Below are 17,672 nucleotides of genomic sequence, written 5' to 3' on the forward strand. Positions count from 1 at the left end.
GGGCTCTGACCAACAGTTCCCCCAAATTCTCTGGGTAGGAAGGAGAAAAGGTGGGCTCTAGCTCACTTCTCAACAACCTAAAATCCTGAGGGAGACCTAGAACAGAAGGGTGTCCTTGATGTCAAGCAAGGTAACCTGGACATACTGTGGAACCCCAGGAGAGATACAGCGTGGAGGAGTCGGGGACCAGTGCATGGCTGGGGTCTAGCTTGGCTCTGGACCAATCAGAACCCAAAGGTAGAAACAGACTGGGCTCTGAATGCCTCGCGGAAGGCTATCAAACTGACAAATTTATCCCAAGTCCATCTCCAGGCAGTCTGGGCTGCAGGGCATGGCCAAGTCTCCAGCTGTGGGGAGGCCCAGCGCAGCCCTTGTTCCAGGCACCCCCCACCCCCAGCGCCACCACCCCCACATTCTTTCTTTGTTGTGAAAGCAGCAAGGGGTGTAGGAGGCGGGTCAGGAGGAGTCAAGCTTTAGAAGATGGGCCCCAGCTGCTGCTCAGGCCGCGGGATGGATAGTGAGTGCCTCATCCCCCTCTGGCTCAGGAGGGCCCCCCAGGCTTGCTTAGACCTCCCTTCCCCCAAGCAGCTGGGAGGAGGAGGGGCAGCCACAGAGGGCCTCACAGGCCGGGAGCAGTGGCGCCAGGACTCCAGGGTCCTGCCACATGGCCACCACATGTCCCTGACAACCCAGTCCATAGCACCTTCTCCTTGGGTTGTGGGCCTCCTCCCCCATCCCCCAGATGCCTTCCTGCAGGCTCTGCTGCAGAGGATACAAACAAGGGAAGGAAGAGAGGAGAGATCCAAGAATCAACACTTCTCACTTCTCATGTTGCCCCATCCATCACTGCCCCTTGCCTTCTGTGAAGGGTCCCCACACAACCCTTGCTCCCTACCCTCTTCGGTCAGGACTCAAGTGGCAAAATGGTTACCTGATTCTTTTATTTAAGAAAAGTGAAATACATGGACCTGAAGTGAGGCAGCAGAGGGAACAAGAAAGGCCAGAGCAAGGCAGCTTGGCTGGCCAGCCCCAAACCCTCTGACAGAAAAGCCAGCAGCAAGTTCCATCTCTGAGATGCATGCCTGCTCCTTAAGCATCTTGGGGGCCTCAGAGCTAACTACTCTAGAGGACTACAGTGAGAGGATGTCCTGAGGGTCCTTCCTGAGGGGGATTCCTGAGGAGGGAGCCCAGACCCTAAGGGCAGCAGCAATCTTCTGGTTAACTGCTCTCCCTTCCCTGTCCCACCTTGGGGTTGGAAGAGCCAGGAGCAATAGGGAATGCAGAGAGGGCTGTGGGGGGGAACCCAGCAGACCTGGGGGAGGAGGGGGTTGAATGTCAGCTGCTTGAAGAGAGGTTCGTAGTGCTGGCACTGAGGCCCCGAGACACCTGAAACAGACAACACCATGCCATCAGCCCAGGGACCTTGGCCTCCCAAAGACTGTCCTCCAGAGTCTATCCATTACATGGCTGCAAACTATCTCTAGACCTAGGATGGAGCCTATAACTTCAATCCCAAACTCTGGGGCTCTGTGTAGTTTCAGCCTTTGCTAGGATTTTGAAAAAAGGCCAGTATCTGGTAGAGAGAATTCCTGGAAGAGCCACATGAATATTGGCCTATACTTTGAATGTGTTAATACAAATGGTCAGTTGCCGTTAACTTGTCATTATTGTTTTCTTAAATGTAGATGATTTATACTTTTTCTTCTTTTTTCCTTCTCATCTGCTACTGAATCCCCAAGGTGAAGACTATGGTGGCTGCAGGAGGAAGAGCAATTAGTATCCCCAAATCATTCCTGAATTATTCATAATTCCAAAGTACCAGTTTAGAGAACATTAATTCCTGTTCTCTTCCTGATTAATTTATTCACTTCCATCTCTGGCCCCAAACTGTCCCACAGTGGTAACCACCCCCAACAAGGTGTCTGCCTGATTCTCATCCACTCAACTGCAGTCCCCTGGCTGGAGTCTTCATGCCAGAGGACTTTCTCCTCTTCCCTAACTCCTGCGGCGCTTGCTCCATGGCTACCCTTTCTTGCTCACCCACCAATAGGCTCATGGGCACTACTCTCACCTGGAGGGGTGCTGCATTGGGTTGATTCAGATAGTTTAAGGAGGCTGCCCGCTTCATGTTGCTGCTGCAATGCAAAAAGAAAGAACTGAGGACTCTTCTCTTCCCTGTAAGAGGCCTAACACTGTGGGCCTCTTGGGCACTGCTGCACACATCAAATCACTGCCTTCCCAACATCTGACACCCTACACACACTCTTATCTTCAGCAGTAACTGGCATCTCCTCAGGCACTTTTCCCGTCCCCTGGGGCACCCATTTTTCCCCAAACTCTTTCTCCATGGCCATCCCATTGACCACGTCCGTGTTTCTCTCCAGGGCATTCTCCAGAGATGGGCCAAGAGCAGTTGCAGGCAAGGACTTACGGTCTGCTTTGCAATATCTCAGTCTCACTGTGTACCTGGAGGGGCGAGGCTCCGTCCCCTGGAGCTTCCTAACCAGGAGTTCGCTGCTTCTACGAAGCACATCCCGGATCTTGCCCAGAGAACCGCTCCTCTGTAGGGTCCCACTGCCGTCCTGGCAGAGAGGGATGGGGAAGAGAAGCTAAAGGGGTCCTATGCAGACTGGCTTCTGAGTCTATTGCTGCCCTTTATTCTGCACACATCCCACCTCCCCCTGAAAGCCGAGTGATTGAAAACAAGAGCCCTGTCAATAGATGGCTTGCAGATACCCCTGAGAGGGATGGGCTAACTGAACTGGAATATGGACCACTTGCCCTCACATCCTACATGGGGAGGCCCGGAGTCTCTCACCACTACCAGCTGCAGGGACCAGGAGAGATCAGGGGGCAATACTGAGACTCACGCCTGACCATTCCACAGCCACAGAAGCATCTTCACCTCCCTCGAATTTCACGCTGCCCCCAGGTGCCTCCTGAGAGGACCTTCCAACGTCACCTTCCCCAAGCAGCTCAGCCACCTTGGTTTGACTGATAGGGTCAGTGCCCTGGAAGGAAAAGGAAGGAACTGGGACTCTGCACTCCTTAAATCCTCAAGTGCAGGCCTTCACACTTTTTTTTACCGCCAGCCACAACAAGGAAGACATTTTTCCTTGTGATGGCCTAGTACACACATACTGGAACAATACTCTATGCCTCTTCTCTTTGCCATGCAATCCTATTTACAAATAGATAGATGTTCTCACCATGGCCCACCCTGAGTTAATGTCAAGACAAATGAGTCACTACCCACGATTTGAGAAACTCTGACTTCAGGCTCCCCTCAACTTCAACCCCCTCACCCACACCACCCACGGACCCCCTCAGCAAATTCTTCAGATTGTGACAGGATATGGCTTTCTTTTTCAAAGTCCTATTTAGTGATATGAACCTGCATCTTGGGAGTCCTGACCATAAAGGGCAGGTGAGAGGGTTAAGAATACAACTAAAAACAACCATGACCACCAGAGAGTCTCACCTCCCTTTCCCAGCTTTCTCCTTGGCCTCTTTTCTGATTCTTCTGAGACTCCCAAGAAGCCTCAGTGGTCCTCTATTCCCAGGACCTACCTTCTGGACCTCCTTCTCTTCCGGGTCACTGACCTGTTTCTGGGAGCGTAGGGCACATTCTTCCAGGGTCTCAGCTGCCTCCAGCTTTCCCTGGCGCCTGTACAGAGCTCCTAGGTTTCTCAGAGTAGTGTTAACTGTGGGGCTGTGGGGAGGAAGTGAGGATGGGTTCAGAAAAGAAACAGAAGAGAGAGGGAGCAGAGACAAGATAAGATCAAAAGGAAGGAGGGAAAAGGTCCCTGAGGCCAGGATCAAGGTTTGGATGGAGGGCGTTGAAGGCCAAGACTGCTTCTCACTGGTGGCTCACCTGCTCACTTTGCAGGCCTTGTACCAGCCTCCATACTCAGTGTAGGGTGTGCTGCCGTCTCGGTGCCGGCTCTGCAGGACAGAAGGGAGGGGAAGGAAGATGAGAGCACAGAGATGCTGTGGCACCAGCAGGCTGGCTGTGGGCCAAGTTGTGGGCTGTGCTAGAGAAGGCCAAGTCACCATGCAGTTGGGGCTGATGCTCATGTGGGAAATAAGTAAGGCAGGTGCAAGGAGTAAGCCAGAGGCTCAGCTAGAGGTCCTCCCCACGCTAGGCCCCATACTCACTTTGCTCATTTCTTCCCGCTCCTCTGCATGCATCCAGATGGGCTTATGGTCATCTAGGGGTGATACATGGGATGGGGTGGTAAGGTTAGAGAACACAGCTAGACAGTACAAGGGGGAGCCAGGACCCAAATGCCTGAGAACCACTAGGGCCTAACCCCCCACCGTTGGTCTACATTTTTTTTTTTTTTAAATAGACTCCACAGGTGGAGCCCAACACAGGGCTTGAACTCACAACCCTGGGATCAAGACCTAAGCAGAGATCAAGTGTCTGATGCTCAAGACGCCCTGAGTGGTTCACTGGTTAAGCGTCTACCCTCGGCTCAGGGTATGATCCTGCGGTCTGAGGATCGAGTTCTGCATTGGGATCCCTGCATGGAGACTGTTTCTCCCTCTGTCTATGTCTCTGCCTGTCTGTGTGTCTCTCATGAATTAAAAAAATAATAATCTGGGCAGCTCCGGTGGCGCGGTGGTTTAGCGCCGCCTGCAGCCCGGGGTGTGAACCTGGAGACCCAGGATCGAGTCCCAGGTCGGGCTCCCTGCATGGAGCCCGCTTCTCCCTCTGCCTGTGTCTCTGCCTCTCTCTCTTTCTCTGAATAAATAAATAAATCTTTAAAAAAAAAAATCTTAGGGCAGCCCAGGTGGCTCAGCGGTTTAGCACCGCCTTCAGCCCAGGGTGTGATCCTGGAGACCCGGGATCGAGTCCCACGTCCGGCTCCCTGCATGGAATCTGCATCTCCCTCTGCCTGTGTCTCTGCCTCTCTCTCTGTGTGTCTCTCTCATGAATAAATAAATAAAATCTTAAAAAAAAAATCTTAAAAAAGTGTCTGACTCTCAACAGACTGAGTCACCCAGGCGCCCCTGCTCTGCATTTCTTCACACCCTGCAGGTCCCTCCCCAGGCCCACCCTGCTCACCATCCACAGACCCAAACTCCTGAACATGTGCACGGGTCAGGATCTCTTTGTAGAGCGTCTCAGCCTCAGCATATTTGCCCTGTTTCAGGTAACAGGAAGCCTGTGCGCAGAAAGGAAAAAACACGGGACAGAGACAAGGTCTTAGCAGGGCTCAGGGATTTCCACTTCTTGGTCTCCCTATGACTTTCCCCAGAGATCCTCCTCATCCTTCCTTTTCAAGCCGGAAGGTCAAGGGTGTTCATTCCACTCCCAGGAGGCTCTGGGACTCGGCCTTCCCACAGGAATGAGGCAGATCCCTCAGCCCCACAGGCAGCCCCTTTGCGCAAAGGTGATGGGGTGAGTGTTGTACATTATGGTACTTTCCCTTCCCCTCCCTCCACTGACTTCTCCCCTTCCTCCCTTACCAGGTTGTTCTTGGTCCGGGCTACATTAGGGTTGTCTGGCCCCAGCTGCCCCTCATAGATGGCCAGTGCCCGCCTGTAATAGCGTTCCACGGCCTCATACTTGCCCTGGTTTTGGCACAACAGGGCCAGGTTGTTCAGCTGCTTTGCCACATCTGGGTGATCTGTGCCCAGGACCTGGAAGGAAGTAAAGGAGTGTGACAGGTGGCTAGGACTGTGTGTGTGTGTGTGTGTGTGTGTGTGTGTGTGTGTGTGTGTGTACAACCACGTGTGCACATAACCATGTGGGGAACAAGGGAAGGGAATGACAGGAAAGGGAACAAGGCAGACATAGGGGGTTGAGAACAAAAATGAGGGAAGAGGGCAGACTGGAAGAGAGACGGTGGAGGAAGGACCACTGCATCAGAGAAGATGGAGAAAGCACAGGTACCTTTTCTCGAATCCCCAGTGCACGCTGGCACAGTGGCTCCGCCTCCTTGTATTTGCCCCTTTTGCCATAGAGCACAGCCAGATTATTGAGTGTGGCAGCCACCTAGGAAGACAGGCCTATCCCCCTAAGCATTGGTGCTTTCAGAGGCCTCCCCCTGCACAACAGGGCCCCACACTGCACCACTCCCAGGATAAAGGAACTCTGCCATCCTACCCCTCGGTGGGGGAGAAGCTGCTGACCTGGAGGTGCTGAGGTTCTCTCTGGGGGTGGTACCGCCCTCTAGGGGGATTTGTAGATATTTCTGGAGGTGGGGTTTTGGGTCATCATAAACACCGGGGCCACTATTAACTCTGGGAAGGTAAGGTTGGCAGATGTTCTGCACGTGGGGTAAAGCTCTGTTAACTCTGCAGTGTCCTGCCAGACATTCAAACACTGTAAGCCTTGACACTTAGTGGGATCTCAAGATAGGAGTTGTTTGCTCAGCTACATCATCCCTGCCTATCACGTGGGGGAACATAAGGAATTATTTTCCTAAAGTCAGCTCATTTGCAAAAATATCTTGTTTCTCATTTTCTCCATTGTGACAATCTATCATTTTTCTTTTTCTCATCATATACAAATAGATCCGACCTGTAGTTACTTGGCGTGACACAGGATTTAAATCTTGTATCCACCGGTACTTCTGCTGTCATTTTTTTTTTCTGTCACTTTTTAAAGTGACACTTTAAAACACTTTTTATTTATTTTTTAGAATATCTATGTCCAACATGGGGCGTAGACCCCAAGATCAAGAGTCTCCTGCTCTTCTGATTGAGCCATCCAGGAGCCCCTGCTCTGTCATTTTTCTAGTACTTTTTATATACAGTAGTCTTACTGGTCTCACTTTTTCTAAATCTGAAGTTTATATTATGTTGTATTTAAGTTATATGTTATGTTTTCTGCCGTAGTTGTACTTAAAACTGTTACCCTGTCATTTCATAGTAACATATTCCACATATTATTTTTCTCTAAGTTGCTTTCCTCATTTTTATATTAATGAGGTATCACTCAACATTTTTTGGAATTCTACGTGTATGTCATTACAGTGTCTGTGAATTATGTTTCAGGAAAATATTCATTATAAGGAAGAGTCATTGTGTTTCAAAGAATTGAGAACCACTGGTCTTAGCAGACAGGGCCTGAAGAAAGGAGCCCTCACACCTCCTCCCAGAGCACCCCTAGCAAGTGGGCTGAGGGCAGTGGATACACAAATGAAGAGAAGCCAGAAAAGGAGGAGGCAAGGAGTACTGACAGCAGGGTGGTCGCGGCCCAGGGTGCTCTCCCGGATGCTGAGGGCATCATTCAGCAGGTGGGCAGCTTCCTTATACTTATTCTGGTCCCTGGAAGAGGAGAGAAGTGACAAGGGGTGACCCTGAACTCTGCCCCCAAGCCGTCTCTTTCCCTCCTTCCCTTCAGTATGACTGAGGTATGTTTAGGGATTAGGGCCCCAAAAGGAGACAGGAACCCTGGGGTGAGCAGTAAGAGTTCACCTACACATCTATACTTGGATACAGAACACTATCACGCCAAGAAAAGACAAGTTACAGGATGCAAGAAATGGAAACAGAAAAGGAAAGAGACCTTCCAAAAGGAAGGGAGAAGCGAAGAGTCTGAGAGATGAGCGGCTCTGAGGTCAAGGGCTCAGGTCTGGAAAGAACAAGAATGCTGATGGAAGAGAACGCCTCTAGTGGGGTCACTTGGGTGAAGTGGTCACAGCAAGAAGACGTACCCTCTAGAGAGGAGGAATGAGAGCCAAAGGCAGATCAAGGTGGGAACCCAGAGGCAGAGTTGGGAGACGAAGAGGCCAGGACTTACCGATATACCAAAGCAAGGATATTGAGCATGGTCGCGACATCAGGGTGGCCACGGCCCGAAGTGCGCTCCAAGTCCTCCAGTGCCTGTTTGCAGAGTGGCACAGCCACCTCATAGCGACCCTGGGCGGCATACTGGATCACCAAGTTATGCAGTGTCCGCAACCTCGCTGGGATCTCGTATCCGCTGTGCTGGGTGCCCTGGCCACGGGATACTAACCATCCCAGAAAATGAACTGGAGACTTCCTCAAGGCACTCTTCCTCTCCCCTTTGCTGTCTGCCCTCCCCACTCTCACCCTGTGTCTCCTGTGTCTGTGCTCACCCCCGACCAGGCCCTCTCCTGGGAGCCACCTCAACTATTCCTTTGCCCACTCCCTTGTACCTGATCCTCACAATCCCACTTGTTCACCCAATAATCCATTCATTTCATTCAACAGAATTTACTCAATAAGCATGAGCTAGGGTCTGTGTCAGGGATATGAAAATTAGAGAGACATGGTTCTCTCCCTTGAAGAGCTCTCCCTTGAGACAAGCTCTCCCTTGAGGAGCTCACATTCTTTCACTCCAGGGTCATTATCCTGTTCCACTCTGAGCTCCTTACTGACAAGACCTGTGTCATTCTCGACTCGGTATCCCTAATGCCTACTGTAGTGCCCAGTACACATTAACTGTGTAATAAATATTAGTGATAATGGGAAGGCTGAGGAAATGAAAGCACCAGCCCTGTCCCTACCCTATCTCCAAGGGAGGTAAAGAACCCATTTCCGGATGGTGAGCATCCCATATGCAAGGCGGGCCACGTCTGGAACCAGCCCCCTGCTGCCCCTCTTCACCCTCCAACTCCAGACACAGACTCACAGCCGTTGCTAGAGTCTTCTTCCTCCTCGTTGGGGAAAAGATCATCCAGGGAATCCTTGGTGGCATCACCCTCCTTTTCCTCCTGGAAGGGAAGAAGTAGCATGTCTAGGCCAAGATATCCCCAGTAGCCTCTTCAGGCCCTTCTGAACCATGAAATCACTAACAGGTGGAGAAGACTCTCATTCATGTTCCTGCCGCTGGGAGGGCCAGCATCTGTCTGCAGCCTCACCCCCCTCTTGTTTGTAAATCTCCTTCTTTCACATTGAGAGCTCCCTAAGCACCCTCATTCTCTAGCCTCTACCCTGCTCCCCCTCAACTCTTGTAATTATAGCCCACTGCAGATCCCTGTGTGTTTATACTGATTATATGTCTGTCCTATTTTTCCTGAGGGCAGGGAGTGTGTATGATCTTACTGACACGTACCCAAAGTATCTAGCTCAGCCTCGTCCCCATCATCTGCCACCGCTCCCTTTCAACTCAGTGCCCAACCCTCACTGTCTCACCTACTTCCACATGGGCAAATTTGCTTTGCCCCACCAGGCATGTCAGGCTTGTACAAACACCTCTAACCCTCCTACTGAGCCTCGCCAATGTGTCCCATGCAAATCATCCCACTCTCCCTGGACTAGATAGGGTTCCAGCCCTGGAGCCTTATCTATGACATATCTTCACCCCCAGTCTAGAAAGCTCCTCCTTTGCCCTCATCATCCATCAAAAGCCAGCCCAACTCCTAACCCATGCAATGAAAAAACTCCAACCTAAATCCTACCCATCCCATCTGTGAATCCTTCTCAGGTCATTCCAGTCCCCACGAACCGATCTTGGAATTTCTCCCATACTCACTGAACCACTCATCCAGCACCGAGCATTTGCTGCTTTGTGTCATCACATACGCGTTCTCATATGTAAGACTTGACCCTACAGCTACATTATAAGCTTGAGAAGGCAGTTCTTACATCTCCCTTACATACATCCTCCTGCACTGCCTCAGGCAGAGAAAGAAGTAAATGATTATTGAGTGAGACTTAAATTTCATATATTTGGAGAGCAAATTTTAGGAGTGTCTTGCTAGACTGTGCCATGCTTTCCCTCATTGTAGCACTTAGGATCCTAGACTGGAATTGTCCAGGTGCTTCTGTGTCACCCCCAACCCCAAATCCCTAACCATGAGAGCAGGAATTCTGTCTGCCTTGTTCACCGTTGCATCCTCAGCAGAGGGAGTACCCGGCATACACAGCCGTCACGTTGACTGAGTGAGTGAGGAGTGTTTGTGCCTTGTTGCTATCTAGAGTTGGTGTCAGGACCTGAATACTGCCAGGTAGGGGGCAGGCTGCACAACACTGCTGGCCCTGTAGCTGATGGAGCAATCACCCCCAGGTCTCTGGGGACTCCCAGCTGTCTGCCCCATAGCCAGCCTGGTTTGCATGTGCTCACCGTGGTGTGCCCATCCTCATCATACTGCCGCAGCTGCCCCAGGAACTCTAGGTGCTTCTTCTCCTCTTCCAGCTGAGCCACGGCTTGTTCGCTGCGCTGTAGCCGCTGCTGGGTGCCCGCCAGCTCATCCCGGAGCCACTGGTTCTCCTGACACAGCCTCCGTACCTGAGCCCGCAGCTTCTGTTTCTCCGACTCCACTGTGCTCAGATGGCTGGCCAGAGCCAGCATCACCTAGGTGAGCACATCCTGTAAGTAAGTACCAGACTCCGGACTGGAGCATTCAGGGATGAAGTGGGAGGGAGGCCTACTAGGAGGCAGCAAGATGGGCAGGGGCCAGGAGGCAGGGTCGGGTGGTGATAGGATTATCCTCAAAATATACCCTGGCCCCAATTTCTCAACACCACCAAAGCCATCACCCTGGACTAGGTCACCATCAGTTCCTAGGTGACACCATCCTACCTAGGTGACAATAGGCTCCACGCTGACCTTTCTGTTTCTGCCCTTTTTCTCTTAGAGTCTGTTCTCAAGCCAGCAGCCAGATGATTCTTTTAAAATGTTAAGTGAGACCACATCACTTCTTTGCTCTAATATTCCAATGGCTTTCATTTCATTCAAAGTAAAAGCAGAGTCCTGACGACCTATACAAGTTCCCCTTGGCTCCTAACCTCTCTACCTCTTATACTTCATTTTCTTTCTTTCTTCCCTCTTTTCTTTTTTAAGATTTTCTAAGTAATATCTATACCCAACATGGGGCTCAAACTCACAACCCTGAGCTCAAGAGTTGCATGCTCCACTGACTGAGCCAGCCCAATGCCCCTGCACTTCATTTTCTATTTTGCTTCACCTCATCCACTCTACTGCAGCCACACTGGTCCCTCACTGAACTCACTGGGAAGGCTCCAGGTCAGGGCCTTTGTATGCTCTCTGCTTTAGATGCTCTTCCCCCCATTTATTGTAAGACTCACAATCTTTGCTCAAATGTCACCTTTCAGTAAGACTTTTTTTTTTAAGATTTTATTTATTCATGACAGATACAGAGAGAGGCAGAGACACAGGCAGAAGGAGAAGCAGGCTCCTCGCAAGGAGCCTGATATGGGACTCAATCCCGGGACTGAGATCATGCCCTGAGTCAAAGGCAGATGCCCAACCGCTGAGCCACTCAGGTGTCCCTCAGTAAGACTTTTTTTGACCACCCTATCTAAAGTTGTGTCCTGTCTCTGTACCCCCTAGTTCCCTTCTCTGTTTTATTTTTATCCCTTTTCTTTAGCAATTATCACTCTGACATACAGAATCATTTACTTATTTGTGTATTGTTTGCCTTCTGCCACTAGAATGTAAGCTCTGAGATGGCAACGATTTTTGACTGTTGTGTCCAGTGATGTTTCTTCAGTGCCCAGAAGACTTGTGCTGGGCACAAAGTAGGGTTACTGAATGAATGAATAAATGAATGAATGCAAGCATCTAGGACAAGGCAATCCTAAATGACCCCAAATCTCCAATACTTCTCCAAGAGCCCCTTGGTGTCACCTCCTTCCTCTTACCTGGGCCTCACTGAGCCCCAGCTCAATGTTTTCCATGGAACGTCGCAGCTGCCGGGCCTTCTCATGCACCAGTCCTTCTTCATGGCCTCCTTGCTGCAGACACTCAATGGTATGGGACAGACTTTGCAGGACAGCCTGATGTTCACTGTGTAGAGCCTCCAGCCCCTGGCTTACCAGCCGAGTGCTTCCCAGGATCTCCTCCTGGCTGAGCCGGTGCCCTGCAGGCTCATCCCGCTGACCCAACACCAGGCCTGACATCTTAGCCAGGGGGACCTTGCCTGGGCTGAGGAGAAACAACAGAACTCAGCAGAGGTAAAGATAAGAGAGACTGAGCACCTTGGTTAGAGGGTGGTAAGGATCCAAGGGAAGGGATGAGAGAGAGTATGGGTGATCTTCTGGTTTAATTGGAGAGACAGTGGCCAGTGGGGAGGGAGCCTTCAAAGCTAAAGTTGTGGGAAAGAGAGAGGAAGAAGAATTGACTCGAAAGAAGAAAGACTATAGAAGGAACAAAAGTGCTGAGAACCAGCTAACAAATTTAGCACTTAGGAAGAGAATAGAAAAGTTGTTGGAAATAGCGCTTGGGCTAGGAATAGGAAAAGAAATCAGATGAGAGACAGCATTAGAGGGAACACAGAGGGTGTCTGGAGAATGCTGCAAAGTTAACAGGGTTAAAGCCAACAAAAGATATAAAGAAAATGGTACAGAGATTTTGTTAAATGGGAAGGATACAGGTTTCAAAGTTAGAGGGAAGAGGGAGAGAAGAAGAAAGGCACCTTCACTCAGGACCCAGATGAGAGTCCCCCAGGAAGCTCAAGGTCTTCAGACTCCGTCACCCTCAGAGCCAAGGCCAGCATCTCCAAACCTAGTAAACTGCCTCTTCCCCCACTAGGCCTTCAACTGATACTTCCCACCTGTGAGGTGCCAGGCTCTCTTCCCACCTCCTCAAAAGACCTTGTTTCTCATCTTTCCAGGACTCTTACCGGTTTAGAGCAGAGCCCTTGCCTGTGGCACTCAGGCCAGAGCCCGGAAGAAACTCTTTCAGTAGCCAGGTACTCACAGGATCTGCCCTGCCCAAAGTCCAGAAGTCTAGCGTTCCCACCCCTTCTCTCTCCACTTCACAGCCACCCAGAGGACCTGGCACAGAGCCCTACTCAGGGCAGCACCCTCCCTCTCTCTACCTCCAAGGCCTTCAAAGGCGACCAAGGTCCGTCCCTCTTCCTTCCTGAAGCCAACCTTCCACCCCAGGCCACTGAGAGCTATTTTCTCCCAAGAATGGAGTGATACTTGATCCGAGACCTGTGGCCAGGGATGTGTCTGGGAAGGGAGAGGAGGGAGACCTGGTCACTCCTGAGCCATTCACTTTCAAGGCTTTGTCTTTGTCATGACCACCTAGTAATAGGCTCCAAGAGGAGTCACCTCAGGGTGCCTTTCAGACGCCTGAAGATGCAGGAAAGAATGGCAGGTCTTCAGAGCGGCTGTAGGGTCACAGGGAAACGCGGCGCCGGGAGTTGGTCTCCCAGCCTGGGAATGCAGTAGAGAAATGTCCCCGGCTGTCGACCTGCCCTGGGGCCCAGGGTGGGGACAGAGTGAAACGGGCGGGGGCGATGGCAGTGGGGGAGGTGCGGGTGGCCGGCCGAGGCCCGCCGCACCGGCGAGCACCCAGCCGCCCGACAATCCCGAGGTCAACGTGTCTGTCCGTAGCGCAGGGGGCGGGGCAGGCCGTCTGTCTGTCTGTCTGGACGCCGAGGGGCGGGAAGACTCGCAGGGGGCGGAGTTTTTCAGCCAGTCTGGAGTTGTGCGAGGCCAGCTGGTGGGAATTTGTTCATCTGTCCGGGAATGCGGAAAAGAGGTAGCGAGACCTCAGCCCTCAGCCCCAGAAGTACCCTCGAAGACTCACCCGCAGTCTGTCGCTCTGGCTGCCTCCCTTGCCGGTACTGCCCCTTTAAATTAATCATGGCTGCCGCTCGAGGCAATTGTTTTGACGGCTCCGAGGGGAGGGGCCGAGTGCTCCCCAGTCACGCGACCTAAGGGCCGCCCGGGGATTGGCTCTGGCCACGCGCACGGAGGTGTGTATGCACCTTGGTCTCCGAGTCTCTGCCCACCTCTTTACGTCATGAAGGAGCGACCGCACCAGGATTCGTTGGCGTCATCTATAGACGCCAGGCGGCCTGACTAAAAGTAATGGTGGTACGCTGACTCCTGCGGAGCCTCGGTACCCTCATGGCCCTCAGGGCACTGACTCGCGCTCTGGGCTCCCTGAGCCTGACGCCCCCAGCCGCCGCTGCCCTCGGCCCGGGCCTGCTGCCGGCAGCCCAGGTAATCCACCCTATCTGGAAATGCTGTTTCTGTTCGGGCCTCCGGAAAGGGCACCCCGGCATGGGAGGCGGAGAATGAGTCTGGTCAGGAGTCACGCCGGCCCGGCCCGAGCGCTTGAATAAATAATCACTCTCAGCTTCAGCTTCCTGATTTGTTAACTGTTCCTGTCCCACCGGGCCGCTGGATTCCTCGGATGAGATATGGAGGTGAAAGTATTTTACAGGCCACTGTACAGGGTTCAATAATAACTGATAGTACCAATCGTAAGCCAAGCATAAGTAATAGATAATTTAAAGAAATGAACTCCTTTCAACCACTGTATAAAGCAGTTGTCATTACCATTTTATATATGAGAAAACTGATTGGCAGTCCAAGGTCATACACCAAATATTGGAGCTAGACAGTCTGGCTTCACAATCTGGGCTCTTAACCACTAAAGATGAATTATTGCTGAGATTAGAGAATGCGGGGCAAAATAACAAGATTAGGAGCCGAAGGAAAGGTATCCTCTACGTCCCTTGTGGACGATTGGTAAGTCACAGAAAACTTTTAAGTCTTGTTCCTCTGGACCTTTCTGGATGATGGTAGACTTTGGCAGATGCATACTTAAAATTCAAAACCAAGGTAACTTACTCTAAAATGCTGGGAATACAGCAGAGAACAAGACAAATGATCCCTCCATCCCATTCACATCTGGAAAACTCCCAGAAACAGAATACAGAGGGGCAAAAGGCACTGGCGCTGATGGTGGCTATGGGTGTGTGAAAGTTACCAGGCTTGGAAAAGGGAGTTGTTTAGGGAAGGAAGAGTCTCCCAGAGAAGAGGGATTCTGAGCCAAGTTTGGAAGGTGATGCACGACGGGAAGAACATGCCATTGAAGAAATACTTCGGAGGTTATAGGATCAGATGAGAGAGAATCAATATACATACACCTGGGTAAACATTCCACCCTGGTATTTGTGCAAGCAGTAAAGGGTGGAGTTTTTGAACAGCTGATCTGGGACATTCCTGGAAGAAAGTAGGCTACTTGGTCTATGCCTCCTCCACCCTTGGTTCTCTGATGCTTCTGCTTCAGTTACCTTTCAAGTTAAAAAGATTTTTGTTTATCTCTAGGTAACAAGTAGTACCCTTCTCCAGCTGCCCTCTTCCTCAGTGTTGATCCCCTGCCGCCCAGTGCTTACCTCTGTGGCCCTTAATGCCAATGTTGTGTCCTGGAAGAGTCGTACCAAGTACACCATTACGCCAGTGAAGATGAGGAAGTCTGGGGGCCGAAACCACACAGGTAAGAGCAAGACCAGGAGGATTTAAGCATTAAAGGGGAAAAACATGTTAGGATTCTAGGCCTATTTCTTGACAGGCAGAAGAATGTAATTTAAAAAGCATTTATTGGACTCCTGTATATAGTATGTGTGTTAAGAACCAGAGAGGAGAATACAAAGCAACACAAAGGTGGTCTGTGCTCCTTAAGAACATCTAGGTAGGGCAGCCCTGGTGGCTCAGTGCTTTAGTGCCGCCTTCAGTCCAGGGCGTGATCCTGGAGACCCAGGATTGAGTCCCACGTTGGACTCCCTGCATGGAGCCTGCCTCTCCCTCGCCTGTGTCTCCGCCTCTCTCTCTCTCTGTGTCTCTCATGAATAAATAAATAAATAAAATCTTAGGAAGGAAGGAAGGAGGGAGGGAGGGAGGAAGGAAGGAAGGAAGGAAGGAAGGAAGGAAGGAAACCAGACATACACATGAAGCTCATGACATTTTCCTTCACGCCCTTCAGAAATTTACAACAGTTGAGCTCTATTTACATCACTCTCCATAAACTTACTGGATTCACTAATTTATAACGATTTTGTCTCGAAGTTATGTCTCGAGTTTGTCTCTTATGTTATTTCAATATCCTAAATTATGTTTTTACCAAGCTCCATGTAGGTGTTTCCCCACCCCCATTTACCCCACTGCACTATGCAAATTTTTTATTATTTTCTGGTGTGTCATAATGTTAGGAAGTATTGCTGTCTTCCCAGGATGAGCCTGTTCCCCTGCTGGGAGCTGATTCATCTGACCTGGGTCATGTCTCTGCACTTATCCTGACCACAGGACGAATCCAAGTGCATGGTATTGGCGGGGGCCACAAGCAGCGTTATCGCATGATTGACTTTCTGCGGTTCCGGCCTGAGCTGGAAACAAAGCCAGGACCTTTTGAAGAGAAGGTCATCATGGTCCGCTATGATCCCTGTAGGCAAGTTGGGATGTGAGATGATGGTGTGGCTGAATGATTCATCTGTGGCTTTTCAGAACATGTAGGGCTGCCTAGATCATCTGCTCTTATGTCTTCACCCCTCACAGATCAGCAGACATAGCTCTGGTTGCTGGGGGCAGCCGGAAACGCTGGATCGTTGCCACAGAAAACATGCAGGCTGGAGATATAATTCTGAACTCTGACCACATAGGCCGAATGGCAGGTAAGAGGGCCGCCAGATGTGTATGGGCCCGGAGGATGCAAGGGGTCTGGTGCTGATGAAGTTCTGTCTTTTAGTTGCTGCTCGGGAAGGGGATGCACATCCTCTTGGGGCCTTGCCTGTGGGAACCCTCATCAACAACGTGGAGAGTGAGCCTGGCCGGGGGGCCCAGTATATCCGAGCCGCAGGTATGAGGAAAGGAGCTGCTTTGGGATGGGGAGTCTTAAAATTTGGAAGACCAAAGGGTACCTGAGGTCACAATTCTCTCAACTCATGGCCCCACATGTAGTCCTCTGGCAGAAAAAAAGAAGAAAAAGGAGAGTGGAGAAGTGCTTGTGTTTTGACCTAAAACATTGTGTTCATCCTACTTCAGGGTATCTGTTCCTAAAGGGCAAAGCAAGGGCAGGGTATGGGCTATGTCCCCCTGTAAATTTTCCCCCTCCTCCTCGTTTGTGGAAGACAGCAAAGTGGCTTCCCTTTTCCCCAGGGACATGTGGTGTGCTGCTTCGGAAAGTGAATGGAACAGCCATCATCCAGCTGCCGTCCAAGAGGCAGATGCAGGTGTGTGTGAGTATAGGTGGGAGGGATCAGCAAAGGAGGAATTATTGGAATGCACCATTCTTGTCTGGGATAGTTCTCAGGTGTTTTAGGAACCACCCTGAGCTAGGTGTGTCCTTTTCTGCCATGTGACCAGGCATGCCCTGTCAGGCTGGCACTATAATGGGAGAGGGAATAGTGCCTTTTGTTTTCAAATTACCATAGGACCTGCACTCAGGTTCAATGATGCTGTGGTTTTTTCCTGTCCTCTCCCTTCTCTCAGTGAGTGTAAGAAGCCTCCCCAGAGTCAGGAAATCAACGTCATGTTCTCTCCCAGTGGTGCATTCTCCTCCACCCGCTTTCTCGGTCAGGTTCTGGAAACGTGCATGGCAACAGTGGGCCGGGTATCCAACGTTGATCATAACAAACGGGTCATCGGCAAGGCTGGGCGGAACCGCTGGCTGGGCAAGAGGCCTTCCAGTGGGCTATGGCACCGAAAGGGGGGCTGGGCTGGCCGCAAGATTCGACCATTGCCTCCCATGAAGAGTTACGTCAAGCTGCCTTCGGCAGCTGCCCAAAACTGATATCCCTGAATTCTAATAAAATCGCTCCTATTTTTATCTGTTACTGTTTTTTGGGGAGGGAGGATGGTACATACTAGACCTGGGGCAGTGGGGGAACACAGGTGCAAACAAGGATGGAAGAGAAAGGAAAGGACGTTATGCGGCAAAGACTGGAGCTCTTCCCCTCTTTTCTAGCCACCCCACCCACCCCCTCTCGTGG

The 17,672-nt window shown here is 51.1% G+C and overlaps 2 protein-coding genes across 6 annotated transcripts; one reads left to right on the forward strand and one right to left on the reverse strand.

Annotated features, from left to right (window-relative positions):
• Positions 1 to 924: 924 nt before the first annotated feature.
• KLC4 (kinesin light chain 4) lies at positions 925 to 13,591 on the reverse strand. 5 transcript variants are annotated; one of them, XM_041753721.1, is made up of 17 exons: positions 13,484 to 13,591; positions 13,003 to 13,393; positions 11,587 to 11,869; positions 10,046 to 10,276; positions 8,612 to 8,693; positions 7,757 to 7,967; positions 7,194 to 7,281; positions 5,903 to 6,004; positions 5,476 to 5,649; positions 5,072 to 5,171; positions 4,159 to 4,211; positions 3,875 to 3,945; positions 3,604 to 3,712; positions 2,871 to 3,011; positions 2,467 to 2,582; positions 2,072 to 2,135; positions 925 to 1,386 (listed from the first exon to the last, which is right to left on the reverse strand). In XM_041753721.1, exons 3-17 carry the CDS (start codon positions 11,842 to 11,844, stop codon positions 1,336 to 1,338), a joined length of 1,851 nt encoding a protein of 616 aa, XP_041609655.1. In that variant the 5' UTR covers positions 11,845 to 11,869; positions 13,003 to 13,393; positions 13,484 to 13,591; the 3' UTR covers positions 925 to 1,335. The 5 variants fall into 5 exon arrangements, with proteins under 5 accessions (XP_041609655.1, XP_041609681.1, XP_041609665.1 ...); XM_041753747.1 differs by having other exon boundaries at positions 13,003 to 13,373; positions 13,484 to 13,539; XM_041753731.1 differs by lacking the exon at positions 13,003 to 13,393 and having other exon boundaries at positions 13,484 to 13,585.
• Positions 13,592 to 13,726: 135 nt separating this feature from the next.
• On the forward strand, positions 13,727 to 17,507 carry MRPL2 (mitochondrial ribosomal protein L2). The gene is made up of 7 exons (XM_041753771.1): positions 13,727 to 13,902; positions 15,016 to 15,184; positions 15,991 to 16,132; positions 16,240 to 16,355; positions 16,430 to 16,540; positions 16,840 to 16,913; positions 17,261 to 17,507. The coding sequence occupies exons 1-7, from the start codon at positions 13,807 to 13,809 to the stop codon at positions 17,471 to 17,473; spliced, it is 921 nt and encodes a 306-aa protein (XP_041609705.1). The 5' UTR covers positions 13,727 to 13,806; the 3' UTR covers positions 17,474 to 17,507.
• The last annotated feature ends 165 nt before the right edge of the window (positions 17,508 to 17,672 follow it).

This window comes from Vulpes lagopus, chromosome 1 (genome assembly GCF_018345385.1).
Source record: "Vulpes lagopus strain Blue_001 chromosome 1, ASM1834538v1, whole genome shotgun sequence".
Classification (NCBI taxonomy): Eukaryota; Metazoa; Chordata; class Mammalia; order Carnivora; family Canidae; genus Vulpes; species Vulpes lagopus.

What these genes read in the sequence shown, in the direction of transcription:
- MRPL2 (XM_041753771.1), top strand. Translation starts at nt 13,807, where the DNA reads ATGGCCCTCAGGGCACTGACTCGCGCTCTGGGCTCCCTGAGCCTGACG. An exon ending in GTCCGCTATGATCCCTGTAG is followed by an intron (nt 16,133 to 16,239) that starts GCAAGTTGGGAT and finishes CACCCCTCACAG; the next exon opens with ATCAGCAGACATAGCTCTGG. An exon ending in CCAGTATATCCGAGCCGCAG is followed by an intron (nt 16,541 to 16,839) that starts GTATGAGGAAAG and finishes CCTTTTCCCCAG; the next exon opens with GGACATGTGGTGTGCTGCTT.
- KLC4 (XM_041753721.1), bottom strand. Translation starts at nt 11,844, where the DNA reads ATGTCAGGCCTGGTGTTGGGTCAGCGGGATGAGCCTGCAGGGCACCGG. An exon ending in CACTGGGGATTCGAGAAAAG is followed by an intron (nt 5,650 to 5,902) that starts GTACCTGTGCTT and finishes ACTTCCTTCCAG; the next exon opens with GTCCTGGGCACAGATCACCC. An exon ending in GGAGTTTGGGTCTGTGGATG is followed by an intron (nt 4,212 to 5,071) that starts GTGAGCAGGGTG and finishes TATCACCCCTAG; the next exon opens with ATGACCATAAGCCCATCTGG.